The 13,251-nt window shown below is 42.2% G+C and overlaps 1 protein-coding gene across 9 annotated transcripts in view; it reads right to left on the reverse strand.

Annotated features, from left to right (window-relative positions):
• R3HDM1 (R3H domain containing 1) overlaps positions 1 to 13,251 on the reverse strand; it is a 147,233-nt gene that overhangs the window by 100,838 nt on the left and 33,144 nt on the right. For all 9 annotated transcript variants that reach the window (XM_054043864.1, XM_054043865.1, XM_054043869.1 and 6 more), the window contains 2 exons: positions 3,323 to 3,531; positions 1,390 to 1,600 (listed from right to left, as the gene is read on the reverse strand). In XM_054043864.1, the coding sequence (XP_053899839.1) occupies positions 1,390 to 1,560 (171 nt within the window). In that variant the 5' untranslated portion in view covers positions 1,561 to 1,600; positions 3,323 to 3,531. The remainder of the gene's footprint in view (positions 1 to 1,389; positions 1,601 to 3,322; positions 3,532 to 13,251) is intronic.

Genomic DNA, 13,251 nt, shown 5'->3' on the forward strand with positions numbered 1-13,251 from the left:
CTCCCGGCGATTAAAAACCCACCCCTAACCAACGGTGGTAGCTTTATTGCCGGGAGCATTGTTCCCGGCAATAAAGTGCTGTCTATACAGGTGCTTTTCAGCGCTAAAACTTTTGTTGCTCAGGGTTTTTTCCCCCCACCCCTGAATGACAAAAAAAGTGTTAGTGCTGAAAGTGGAAGTGTAGACAGCCTCAGTCCATGACAAGGCTTCTAGGGACTACAGAAATACAAATAGATTGTCATTGGCACAGGAAGGGACATGTGGCTTTTCGTTTGTCTAGACTAGGACCTAAACATGCAGAGCAGCTTGTTTTGAGATATTTTACCTATCATTTGAATTTAAAACACCACTTCTCAAGACTAATAATACACTGTGGTAAGAAAGGAATATTTGTCATTCACTCTACTGTCTGTGTTTGTTTACTTTTAAAAGATTTATTTTTCTCAGATCTCCATTGGATATCTGATTAGGCAAACTGGCATAGCAATGATAGCAGGTAGCAATTTGTTTGGCTAGCATTGGCCCAATTTACTAGTAGTGGCTTATATTACTCATGTTCTACAAGGGAGATGAAGGGTACTCTGTTTGTTTGCTTTTTTAAAATGTTATTTTTTCTAGCTACCCCCATGCCCCAACCCTAGATTCAGTCTTGATGAAGCTAAATTGATATTAAACTCAAATTAAAGTGTGTGTCACAACATTATTACCATAGACTTGTACAGTATGAGAGCATCATGCACAGTTGAACCAGACATCAGAGCTTCCTTCACCCAGAATAATCTTCATGAGACTTTTGTTTTGTTAAATTATGGACTTTTTAAAATCATGCATTTTCTCAGCCTAAATAAAACTGAATGCCAGGACCTATTCACAACTCTTATCACTACAACTGTGAATCAAAATACCTGGGAAACAGCTTAAAACAAAAACAAACAAAAATAAACATAAATGGTAACTTCACTACAAAATAAATGCTCAATTTAGTAATGTTGAGATTGACAATGGGGAAATAAACAAAATAAAGTTGTTGCCTTGTCCCTCTACAACATGGAAAACTCAACATCCTGCAAGAAGTTCAAATGAACCCAAAGGAAATACTACTACAGATAAAAGCCTAGAGTGTTTTTCCGCCAATGAGAAACTTGGAGTTTGCCACCAACCTATTAAAAAAATAACCGACTATTAAGTATGCGTATTGATAGAAATAGGAAGGTGTGGGGGTGATAGAGGAGATATAATCCTCCAGATTCACCAAAACTGATAAAGTTTGCTTGGCCCTTGACTAGGAAATATGTAATAAGTAATCACAAGCCATGGTGGCAAAGCAAGAGAAAGAACTGTGTTTACCATAATATACTGATGAAAAAGAAGAAGAGAAAGACTTCTTACCGGCATATCATTTTTGTTATCAGTACAACTTTCATCCTTTTCTACTTCAATCTGCTCATGGCTTCTTGATTTGATAAGGTTTTCAACTGGGGTTGTGTCTTTAAATTCAGCCTCTGAACCATTCATTGTATCAGTTTCATCCTTTAGAGTAACAGTATCAGACATCCTCATTAGAGGTGGTTACTTTAAAATTCTACAGGAAATAAGGAACCTTTAACAGGAGAAAGAAAAAGTATGCATATTTACTTTATACAGCTGAAATTCTATACTAATTCAAAAAGATTCACACACACACACACACACTATTTTCAATAGACTTTGCCACCAAAAGGACATTTTCCCCACCAATTTTCTTTTTCTCATGTCTTAGGTCATCATGAATAAGCATTCACCTTAGTTCTAGCGCCTTAATCCAGATGCTTATGCTACAGGTGCATCTTACAAGAGAAAAAAAGGCATGAACTAAAAATTTATTCAAGGTCGTCATGGTAGACCAGACATGGGCAAACTACGGCCCACATCCGGCCTGCGGGACCGTCCTGCCTGGCCCCTGAGCTCCTGGCTGGGGAGGCTAGCCCCCAGCCCCTCTCCCGCTCTGGGCGGCAGGGTTGCACGCTCCTGCCGTGCAGAGCTGCATCATGCCTGGCTCCGGCCGCCAGACATGCTGTTCTGAGCGGCATGGTAAGGGGGCCAGGGCCAGGGGGGTTGGATAAGGGGCAGGGGGTCCCAGGGAGTAGTCAGGGGATGGGGGGCAGGGTTTGGATAAGCATGGGAATCCCAGGGGGCCTCTCAGGGGGTGGGGGTGTGGATAGGGGTCAGAGCAGTCAGGGGACTGGGAGCAGGGGGGTTGGATAGGGGGTGGGGTCCCGGGGATGGTTAGGGGACAAGGAGCGGGTGGGGGGGTTGGATGGGTCGGAGGTTCTGAGGGGGGCAGTCAGGGAGCGGAAAGTGCTAGGGGTCAGATAGGGGGCGGGGCCAGGCTGTTTGGGGAGGCACAGCCTTTCCTACCTGGCCCTCCATACAGTTTTGCAACCCCAATGTGGCCCTCAGGCCAAAAAGTTTGCCCACCCCTGTGGTAGACCCTCTACTACCTCCCTCCTCCATATCTTATACATTGGTGTTTTCAAATACAACACTGGGTTTCAGTTCCAATATAAGAAATTGACGTTCCTCTAATTCAAGGGGAGAATGTTGATTTGAAAAACTATAGGGAACTGGTCTGGATCAGTAAGCCAACACAATGAACTACCGTACAAGATTCACGAACTGAATGAAAACTTCCATATTGTCTGCTTCCCAGTCAACTACAGTCGACATGAACAATTGTAGATATGACCTTACATGTCAAAGGTAATGAAACTGGTCACTTCAAATTTCTTAAGCACCAGAAAGAGAGAGAGAGTATTGACGATTACAATAGTGGAGAAACAGTACACTAGATGTGTTCTGAGGGATAGCTCAGTGGTTTGAGCATTGGCCTGTTAAACCCAGGATTGTGAGTTCAATCCTTGAGGGGGCCATTTAGGGATTTGGGACAAAAATCTATCTGGGGTTTGGTCCTGCTTTGAGCAGGGGGTTGGACTAGATGACCTCCTGAGGTCCCTTCCAACCCTGATATTCTATGATGTACAAGAACAGGATAAACATTCCATAGCTCAAATAAATATTTGGAGTCACCATCCTGCCCAAGTCTCCACTTCTTGCAATGCCAGTTGTCAGGAAGATATGAAAACAATAAATCTACACTTCACAAAAAACACACACCAACACACCACCCCAAAACAAAAACAAACAAAACCCATCACCCTAGGTAGAATGAACTAAAATTTAAAACATTGATTTTATTTTTACATTTGAGGGATTTTAATTAAAAATAGAAAAACCTAGAGTACAGTTTATGCCAGTCACAGATACAATATTTGTTCCTTATTACCTGATGTATCCTACAGATTTGGAATTGTGGTCTCCCACAAAAATAAAATAAAGTAATCCAATGTTCCTTTTCACAGTTGTCAATCAAGAGGTCAGTTGTAATGAACCATCTGGAATATGGCAGGAGGAGTCCCATGTCCTTGTCACCAGTGTAGAATCCTGGACTGAAATATACTGTCTTCGATCAAGAATACCATCCCTTTTAGATGCCTAAAACAAATAAAAACAGTTCCATTGGTAACTTCCATTAATGAAAATCTGGAATATTTCTTGTAAAACTAAAAACCAACCAAAGTCAGCATTTTTCATTTCCATTCAATTTTGTCTGTCATTTTTGTTCTACTTATTTAAACTGAAAGACGCTGTAATGTTTTTCACCAATTTGTAAGGAATTCCCAAAGTATAAATTAATAAGTCATTATAATAAACATATCAGTATGTCTAGTTACACCATGACAAAAGTAACGTCCCTATGCCACAGTTATTTTCTGGAATTGGGCTGTAATAAAGAATTGTTTTAAATATAAAACTTGGGGGGGGGGGGGGGGGAGGAAGAGAATAGTTATTGGCAATTGAAACTCATACAACTCTTGGCAGGATTAATCCTGTAAAAGCACCATATGCAATTCATATTACAAGGCCACATCATCATCCCCCACAGACCAACCCCAGTACCGTCTACATACTTCCCAAAATACACAAACAAGTTAACGCAGGCAGGCACGTCATATTTGGCCATAACACTCTTACTGAAGGACTATCAGGATTCTCAGAAGCCATCCTATAACCACTCAACCCACAAAGGGCCTGTTTCCTCCAGGACACAACTCACTTCCTCCCACAGAATGCCATCTTTGTCTCCACGGACGTCATCTCCCTACACATCAATGTCCTTCACAAAGATGGCATCGCCGCCTGCCTCAAATATCTACAAGACAATGGACACCACCCAAATATCTACCACAAACACATCAAACTCATCCATTTCATCCTCACCCATAACTTTACATTCAACAAAAAACACTTTGTCCAAACTATGGGAACAGTGGGGAGGCGGGGCTGCGCACTCCAGTGGATCAAAGCAAGTTCGATATAATGCGGTTTCACCTATAACACAGTAAGATTTTTTGGCTCCCGAGGACAGCGTTATATCGAGGTAGAGGTGTACCTTCTTATGCTTATCATATACACTTACATATATTGGACTCTTTTTACCCATTACAAGTGCAGCCAAAACTTGGGCTAGAAGGCAACAGCTCTTAAACAATACATAGCAACACATCATGGTAGTTTGGTACAAGAAATGAAAAACACTGTACCGATAGAAACTGTGGACATAGAAATAAATCTCCAAGGCACTGGAATTAACATCCTCTCTCTTGCAAAATGACTTGCAAATACTCACCAGCAACCACACATCACTGAACAAAACCACTAACCCAGGAACCTATCCTTGTAACAAACCCCGATGCCAACTGTGTCCACATATCTATTCAAGTGACATCATCATAGGACCTAATCACATCAGCCATACCATCAGGGGCTCGTTCACCTGCACATCTACCAATGTGATATATGCCATCATGTGCCAGCAATGCCCCTCTGCCATGTACATTGGCCAAACCGGACAGTCTCTACGCAAAAGAATTAATGGACACAAATCTGACATCAGGAATCAAAATACTCAAAAACCAGTGGGAGAACACTTTAACCTGTCTGGTCATTCAGTGACAGACCTGCGGGTGGCTATATTACAACAGAAAAACTTCAAAAACAGACTCCAAAGAGAGACTGCAGAGCTAGAATTGATATGCAAACTAGACACAATCAACTCCGGTTTGAATAAGGACTGGGAATGGTTGAGCCATTACAAACATTGACTCTATCTCCCCTTGTAAGTACTCTCACACTTCTTATCACACTGTCTGTACTCGGCTAGCTTGATTATCACTTCAAAAGTTTTTTTTTTTCTCTTAATTAATTGGCCTCTCAGAGTTGGTAAGACAACTCCCACCTGTTTATGCTCTCTGTATGTGTGTATATATATCTCCTCATTATATGTTCCATTCTATATGCATCCGAAGAAGTGGGCTGTAGTCCACGAAAGCTTATGCTCTAATAAATTTGTTAGTCTCTAAGGTGCCACAAGTACTCCTGTTCTTCTCTTGCAAAAAGATCTTTATTTATCACCAGTGGTCAGGAACTTGGTTTTACATATCATCTAAAAGACAGCACAGTGCCCCTTAATGTTCAAATGAAGCATTTCCTCAGAGGGAGGAGCACAATGAACTGAATCAACACCACAACAAGCTGCAGAACCACGGATTACATTGTAGGCATGACCAAATTTGATCACACTTAGTTTATGAAATTTGATGAGATATGCAGCCTGAGGTGCTATGTACAGCCAGTTCTGTCATTCAGAAGTAAAGTGGCCTTAGTTTTCCGTAGCTTAATCTTCCCTTTCATAAATGTGTCTGTCCAGGAAAATCCTCAGTCATCCTTCCTAGTGCTTGTAAGAACATACTCCCCCGCCCTTTTTTGAGTGGGACGGGAGAGAGGAAAGGGGCAGAGATGATCCAATGCCTGTGGGTTGTTCATAGGTCCACCTCAACTACTTTGGGTGTGTTAAAACTACATCTGTTTTCTGAGTAAAGACAAAGCCTCTCAGATAAAGGACTTTTGAGGATTTATCTGTTTAGGACTTGCCAAAAGAGCCATTTTAAGTTCTCTGTCATTCATTCCAGACAAAAAATACATTTAAAAAATGTGAGAATCTTTTATTAGGGTTCTTGAGGACTAGTAGGTACATTTCTTCTTAATGTGAAGGGAAAGGGAAAAGGACTGGCTTAAAGAGGAAATTCCTTAGACACTCCTTGTACTAATGAAAGACACAATGAGTATGAACAGAGAAGCATTTCACCCAATCTATGGACAGACTTGATGGGTGCAAAGAAACAACTTTTAGGATTCAGTCCTTCATAGATCGAGACTAAAAAGGAGAGCACTGCCAGCTTAGGAGGGTAAGACTATGGCCCTGTTTTGATAGTCAAAGGGTGTATTTTTCCAATAGTAATGGATCAATCAAGTTAACGCAGCCTGATTGAAAATCCTTGTCAAGATGCACACTAGCACTTTTGAAGCAAAGCTGGCTGTATTTTTAGCCTATGGAGGGATCCTAAGGCAGGCAGAATAGATAGCTGCTACTCTGATAGGAAGCCAGGGACCCTGTATTTGGGATGCTTGGACCCTCTTCTGAGCAGCTTTACTAAGGGCACGTCTTCACTGGCAATTAAAGCACTGCCACGGGAGCACTTTAACGTGGCTTGTGTAGTCACCACATAGCACTAGGAGAGAGCTCTCCCAGCGCTCTAAAAAACAAACCCACCTCCACGAGGGGAATAGCTACCAGCACTGGAAGCGCGGCTCCGACTGCTGGTGCACTTTCTACACTGGCACTTTACAGCACTGAAACTTCCAGCGCTCAGAGGGGTGTTTTTTCCACACCCCGGAGGAAGAAAGTTGCATTGCTGTAAAGTGCCAGTGTGGACAAACCCTCAGAAACGGGAGGATCAGTATAAGAGTAGAAGCTGCTGTCATTATCCCATGTGGAACAGCAGAGAAGAAACTAGAACTGTAGCATGAGTAGTCCAGCAGAGGTCACCAAAACTCTTCTGCACCCTGACTAGGATAGCTGTTGCCTGCTGATTTGGAGATCAAGGACAAATCCGTGCATTATGAGTCAGTGTCTAGGACGCTAACATTTTTTTGTTCTCCCTCTTTTAATTTACTTCCCCATTGCTCCCAATATGTGGGTTATTCTGCAATTGTTCAGAAATTAACCCCACAAAGGATGCAGCCAGTTCTGTTTAGCTCAATATTAGCAGGCCATGTGTTCCAAGTTTCTTTGAACCATCATCCAGCTTGTGTATATAAAATACTTCAACATGATTGTTTGATCTCACCAATACTGCTTCATTTGAAAGAATATGCCAACTGCCCAATGCAGTTAGAAGTTAATACAATATCCCAGCATTATGCAGATTTATCTCCTTCTTCTTCGAAAACGTTGGCATGTAGAAAGAGCTTTGTGGACATGGACTCTACAGATGTGCTCGTATTTCAGATTTTTTGTGGCAAGAATGAGTCTAGAAATTGAGATGAGAGAGCTTTAGTCTGGGCCCTACAATAAACTATAACTTTAAGAACATGTGTAAATTAAAATTAATACAGTCAGCTTAGAGGATTTCTTAAAGAAATCCTTTAGTCATGGGCATGTAGATGCAAAGAAAAGGTATAAACCTGTAATAATTTTACATTTATCAACCAGAAGGTTTTACGCAAATTTATCCATGCTGTACCCCAGTGATTTAAAAAGATTTACATCCAGGATGAATTTTGCTCTTTTTACCTCTACTACTACTACTTACACAAACATATTATTTTCAAAAGTTCAACATAACCCAGGATAGGTTAAATCACTATATGCTGCATTAATATTAGAAGCTATTTTTATTTGATAACTACAGTTTAATAAAATATTAACATAAATTTCAAAGAACCTCAGAGTTATGAGCACCTCAGGAATGGAAGTTGTTCATAACTCTGAACAAACGTTCAAAAGTTTACAGCTCAACATTGACTTAATACAGCTTTAAAACTTTACTATGTAAAAGAAAAATGCCGCTTTTAACCATCTCAATATCACATTTTTAAACTTTCCCTTTATTATTTTAGTAGTTTATATTCAACACAGTGCTGTACGGTATTTGCTTTTTATTTTGGTCTCTGATGCTGCTGCCTGATTCCGGTTCCAAGTGAAGTGTATGGTTGACTGGTCAGTTCATAACTCTGGTGTTTGTAACTATTGTGTGTCTTATTTAGGGTGACCAGACAGTAAACATGAAAAATCGGGATGGGGGGTAATTGGAGCCTATATAAGAAAAAGACACAAAAAAATCGGGACTGTCCCTATAAAAATCGGGACATCTGGTCACCCTAGTCTTATTGCCTAAAACATCTAGAGATAATTTTAACAAAACCAGCTGGACAGAAATGGCTTAGTTTACCATAAAATCTTGATAGATCAGAGCTTCCAACCTCTTTTTGGAGTGATATGCAAGTTTTCCTTCTCTCTTGTTTGAGAAATTAGAGTCCCAGGATGATGATTCTGGTTAGTTTTAGGCCTATACTAGTACCATTCATAAGTACGTAAGCAGCACTATTTTATCTACACCTCACATCAGGGAGAAAACCATCACCAGATAATTCAGTATATTTGTAAAAATCCCCACTTTCTAATGTGGGCTTTTGCACTCTAGTCTCTCCAGCACATGTATATCTTTCTACAGAATTTAAGCTCCCACTTGAACTTTAAAAGGCTGCAGGTTGGAATAGCACCATTGTTCACAGAAGAGCTGAGATTTGCTAAAAGGAAACCTTTTGTCTCAATATTTACATGTGAGAGCTATTGAGGAAGAGTACTTTTTTGTACCAAAATATGAAATTGAAGTGAAGCACCCATGAATAACTGGCAGAAATCTGTTGCCAGAGTTTGTTCACCACCACCTCAATAACTTTATCCAGAAAAGAAATGGTTGGATGTTGGGTGATAGGTGGCAGTATTGTTGACATCAAGGAATGGTTTCTTAAAAACCCATTGGACTATTGCATCTTTCAGGAGTCAGATTTTTCTCTCTGCACAAAGCACTGATGTTCTTGGCCATTGGGGCCTAGAAGATCTTCATTGGCTTTCATCACCCAAGAAGAGGAGCAGGCACCAGTTATGGCCTAGGAACCTCTCAGGGATTTCATGGCTTGTGAATAATCAGGCCAAAATCCACCAAGGAATGTGAACAATCATCGCTGTCCAATTGCCAGCCAGAAAGTCTTGAATTCATTGATCTTTCCAGTGAAGGACGACAAAAACTCATCATAATTTGATATACTTGGGTCTGGGTGAAGGCAGTAAGCATAAGCTAGTTAGGTTATTATCTGGAGCTGTTCAGCCAATCAAGAATTTGCTAATTCGACTGAGGGGCAAAGGTGGTTCGGTCTGGACACTTTCATGGATGCAAAGTATATTTGCACAAACTCCTTGCGCTACTGTTGATTGGATTGAGAAAGAATGTTCACTTACCCAACAGTAAGTGTGGTTTTTAAAGATGCTTTGTTTGCAGTTACTGCAGGTTTCAGAATAGCAGCCGTGTTAGTCTGTATCCGCAAAAAGAAGAACAGGAGTACTTGTGGCACCTTAGAGACTAACAAATTTATTAGAGCATAAGCTTTCGTGGACTACAGCATCCGAAGAAGAAAGCTTATGCTCTAATAAATTTGTTAGTCTCTAAGGTGCCACAAGTACTCCTGTTCTACTCTTTCTTCAAGTGATTGTCCATGTGTATTCCACTTCTCGTGGCTCAAAAGTAGTAAATCGTGTCTTGGAGGTGGGAACAATGAGTCTACTGAACCAGGGACTGCAGGACAGCTCTATCAAAGAAGAAGTAGTGCTGAACTACAGGGAGGCCAGCCCAAACCTGAGCGGCACTGACATCACATGCACCACGGGGCAGGTCAAAAAGCCCAGAGCGGAGAGCCAAGCAACAGCCAACCAGCAATATGGCACAGGAGATGCCAATGCAGAGTGAGAGCAGGGTAGGCTTGCTCCACAATTTCCCGCCCCTGGATCTTCCCCGCAGGACAACACCTGACCCACTCCCCTGGGGCAGGACCCAATCCCTGGGCCTCCCATTCCACCAGGGCAATATCCAACCCATGTTAGATACTCAAAATGTTAAGACACCTCACCACTCAAGCCTCTCTGGGTCACAACAACAGAGGGCAGCCCAAAGAGAGTTGCAGCATGAAAAAGTTTGGGAACCAATGCTTTAAGGCAAGCAGATAGTTCATGATTGCAGCCAGTGGCTCTTCCAAAGGAGATAGAGAATCTCTTCCATCTAGCAGCACAAGTAAATTTGGTGGAATCCTTTCTGCTACAAGCTAGGATGCTTTGAACTGCTAAGGGGCAGGATCTGTCAGTCAGCCAGCCTCCAGGCCATGTGATGGAAGGATGCTAGGTCTGGAAGTAGGACTTATCCCTTCAACTGCATAATCATATTGGGGTATCAGAAGTTTGATACGGGGCAGTGTTGACAGATTCATGAGGTCAGAATACCAAAACTGCCTGAGACCTCTCAGTATCAAGGAAATTGGAGGGTAGGCATATATGAGCCCTCATTACCTTAGGATCAGAAAAGCATCCAAACAGGGAGCAGGGACTTGTTCCCTTTCTGGAGTAGGCACTTCTTATTGTGGGTTGGAAGCAAACAGGTCTATTCTTGGGAGCCCCCACCTATGAAAGATGACTTTTCGAATAACCATTCACGGTTGTCCAAATATGGTCAACTCAGATGGTCAATGAAGGTGTTTTGCAGGCCAGGAAGGTGTGATGTTACTGACATAACCTGTGACCGTATAGATCATTGTTGCAACCACTGTTATATATTTGCAGCAAATATTGTACAAAAGTTGTCGTGTAAGGTGTCTATGGAAAGGTTATGATTTGCTGATTATGATTATGCTAGCTGTATGTGTGTACCATTTTTGTAGTTGAAGTTATGAATATTGTCTATGTACTTGTATCTTAATGTGTTTTGATTCTAAGTAGCCTCAGTGAAGCATTTGGTCAGCTTCTTGAGAAGGGACTATTCTCAGTAAGTGCCCAATCAAGAAACACTTATCTAACAATGGACTTTGGGAGACGCCAATCCATATCTGAGCTTTCCTGGGAACGTTCAAACTAACATGTAAACAATGGTGTTGGCCTGTAAAGAACTGAGTCATGCATGGACATTTGACTTGCCCATGTGACTCCAAACTCCATCTTGCTGTGATCTTGCACAGGAGAACCAAGGAGTTTCCACCCACAAGAGAAAACCTATTAAAGGCTGCTGTATCTCCTCCATCTTGTCTTCAATTCTGCTTCTTGCCTCTGGAGGGACTTTGCTACAAACTGAAACTCTGAACAAAGGACTGAATGACCCACCCCAGCTGTGGATGGACTTGATTTGTGTCTGCAGTTTATTCCATCACTGCTACAAGCCTGAACTAAGAACTCTGCCATTACTGTATGTAATTGATTCCATTTAACCAATTCTAGCTCTCTTCTATATTTTTTTCCTTTTATGAATAAACCTTTAGATTCTAAAGGATTGGCAACAGCATGATTTGTGGGTAAGATCTAACTTGTATATTGATCTGTGTCTGGGGCTTGGTCCTTTGGGATCGGGAGAACCTTTTTCTTTTTCTGGGGTATTGGTTTTCATAACCATTTGTCCCCATAACGAGAGGCACTGGTGGTGATACTGGGAAACTATAGTGTCTAAGGGAATTGCTTGTATGACTTCTGGATAGCCAGTGGGGTAAAACTGAAGTCTTCTCTCTTTGGCTGATTTGGTTTGCCTTGGTTTGCAAAGGAACATCAGCCTTGGGCTGTAACTGCCCTGCTCGGAGCAACTTGCTCTGAATTGCTACTCTTGGAAGTGTCCCACCAAAGGCAGCATCGTTACAGAAGATGAGAGCCACTGGACTGCGTGGTGACCAATGCACCAGTTCCAAAGTTGGACTGCCTCCTGGGAAAAAATGATGAGTGAGCACCTCCCTGCTTACTGATAACAACCATGGTGTTGTCCATGAGCACCTGTACTGTGGTGCCATGAAGTACTGAGAAGAAAGCTATGCATGCCAACCAAATGGTTCAGTTCCAGAACAGTTATGTGAAGATTTGCCATGAGGAAGGGGAAAGGGACTCAGAGGCCTTAAATCCGAAGGTGACCCAGTGAACTCCCCACAATGCATATGTTGCATTGGTGATCCCTATTGCTTAGGCCTCTCTTGAACAAAAACCATGACCAAGGAGCCCTTGAAATAGACTTGATAGTGCCAGTCCATTTTCTTGGAGGTAGGCACCATAAATGCATGAGTTGACCACATGTCCCTGATTCTATGTGAACAATCTCTGAAACTCCTCTCCAAGGAGCCAGGTTCATAGGGATCCAAGACCGGTAACTCAGTTCTCTCCCAGGTTCTCCAAAGCCAAGAAAGAGAAGTAATATGCTTTAGCAGAGCAGGTCTCTTAGATGGCCGGGGAGGTCGTGAATCTGTAATGGTGTAGGCAATGGCACTGGGGCCAACAACTTCTTCACAGAATGCAGTAATGGAGGCTTGGGTAGATCCAATACCATTAAGACTCTTTGTACTATAAACTGAGTGGTTACAGCAGAGGCTTGGGGTGAGGTCTTCTGCTCTGGAAGTGCAGTCAGTAGTGGAGAGATTTTAGCCTCTGCCAAGGGAAGATGTCTCCCACTGACTGCAATTCCTAGGCACCAGGGGTTTCAGAATTGGTATGGAAAGATCTGGAAAATGCTTGTGCATTGGGGGCTTCTATACTGATGTCTTCAGTTCAGGTGTTTCCATCCTTGGTCACCAATACCAAATGCATTGATAGCATCTGGAGGCTGAGTGGGGTTCTTATGGTGACTGCTTGGTGCCAAGTCAGAAGTTATTCTGGACCTTGAACTGCCTCCAATACTGGATATGCTTGGGGCCGGAGACGGGAGTTCTGTGTCTCTGGTCACCATGGGAGTGGTACTCCTTATGACCTCTCCAGAAGATAGAGAAGAGGATGCAAGAGAGGTTCTAGCCTCTGTAGCAGAGAGTGGGGACTTCCTCAATGCTGAAGGTGCTCTGGAATCCAGATTGGACCACTGGCTTACTGGAGCATTCTGAGAGCGAGTCTACATTAATATTTAGTTTGTGGGAAGCTAGGGTATACATCTCCTCCACACTAGCCTGCTGTGCACTAAGTGTCTGTGTGGACCCTGCTGCCACACACTAAAAGTTTCCTAATGCATTTTCATTTACCCCATTTTGAAC

This window comes from Malaclemys terrapin, chromosome 11 (genome assembly GCF_027887155.1).
Source record: "Malaclemys terrapin pileata isolate rMalTer1 chromosome 11, rMalTer1.hap1, whole genome shotgun sequence".
Lineage (NCBI taxonomy): Eukaryota > Metazoa > Chordata > Testudines > Emydidae > Malaclemys > Malaclemys terrapin.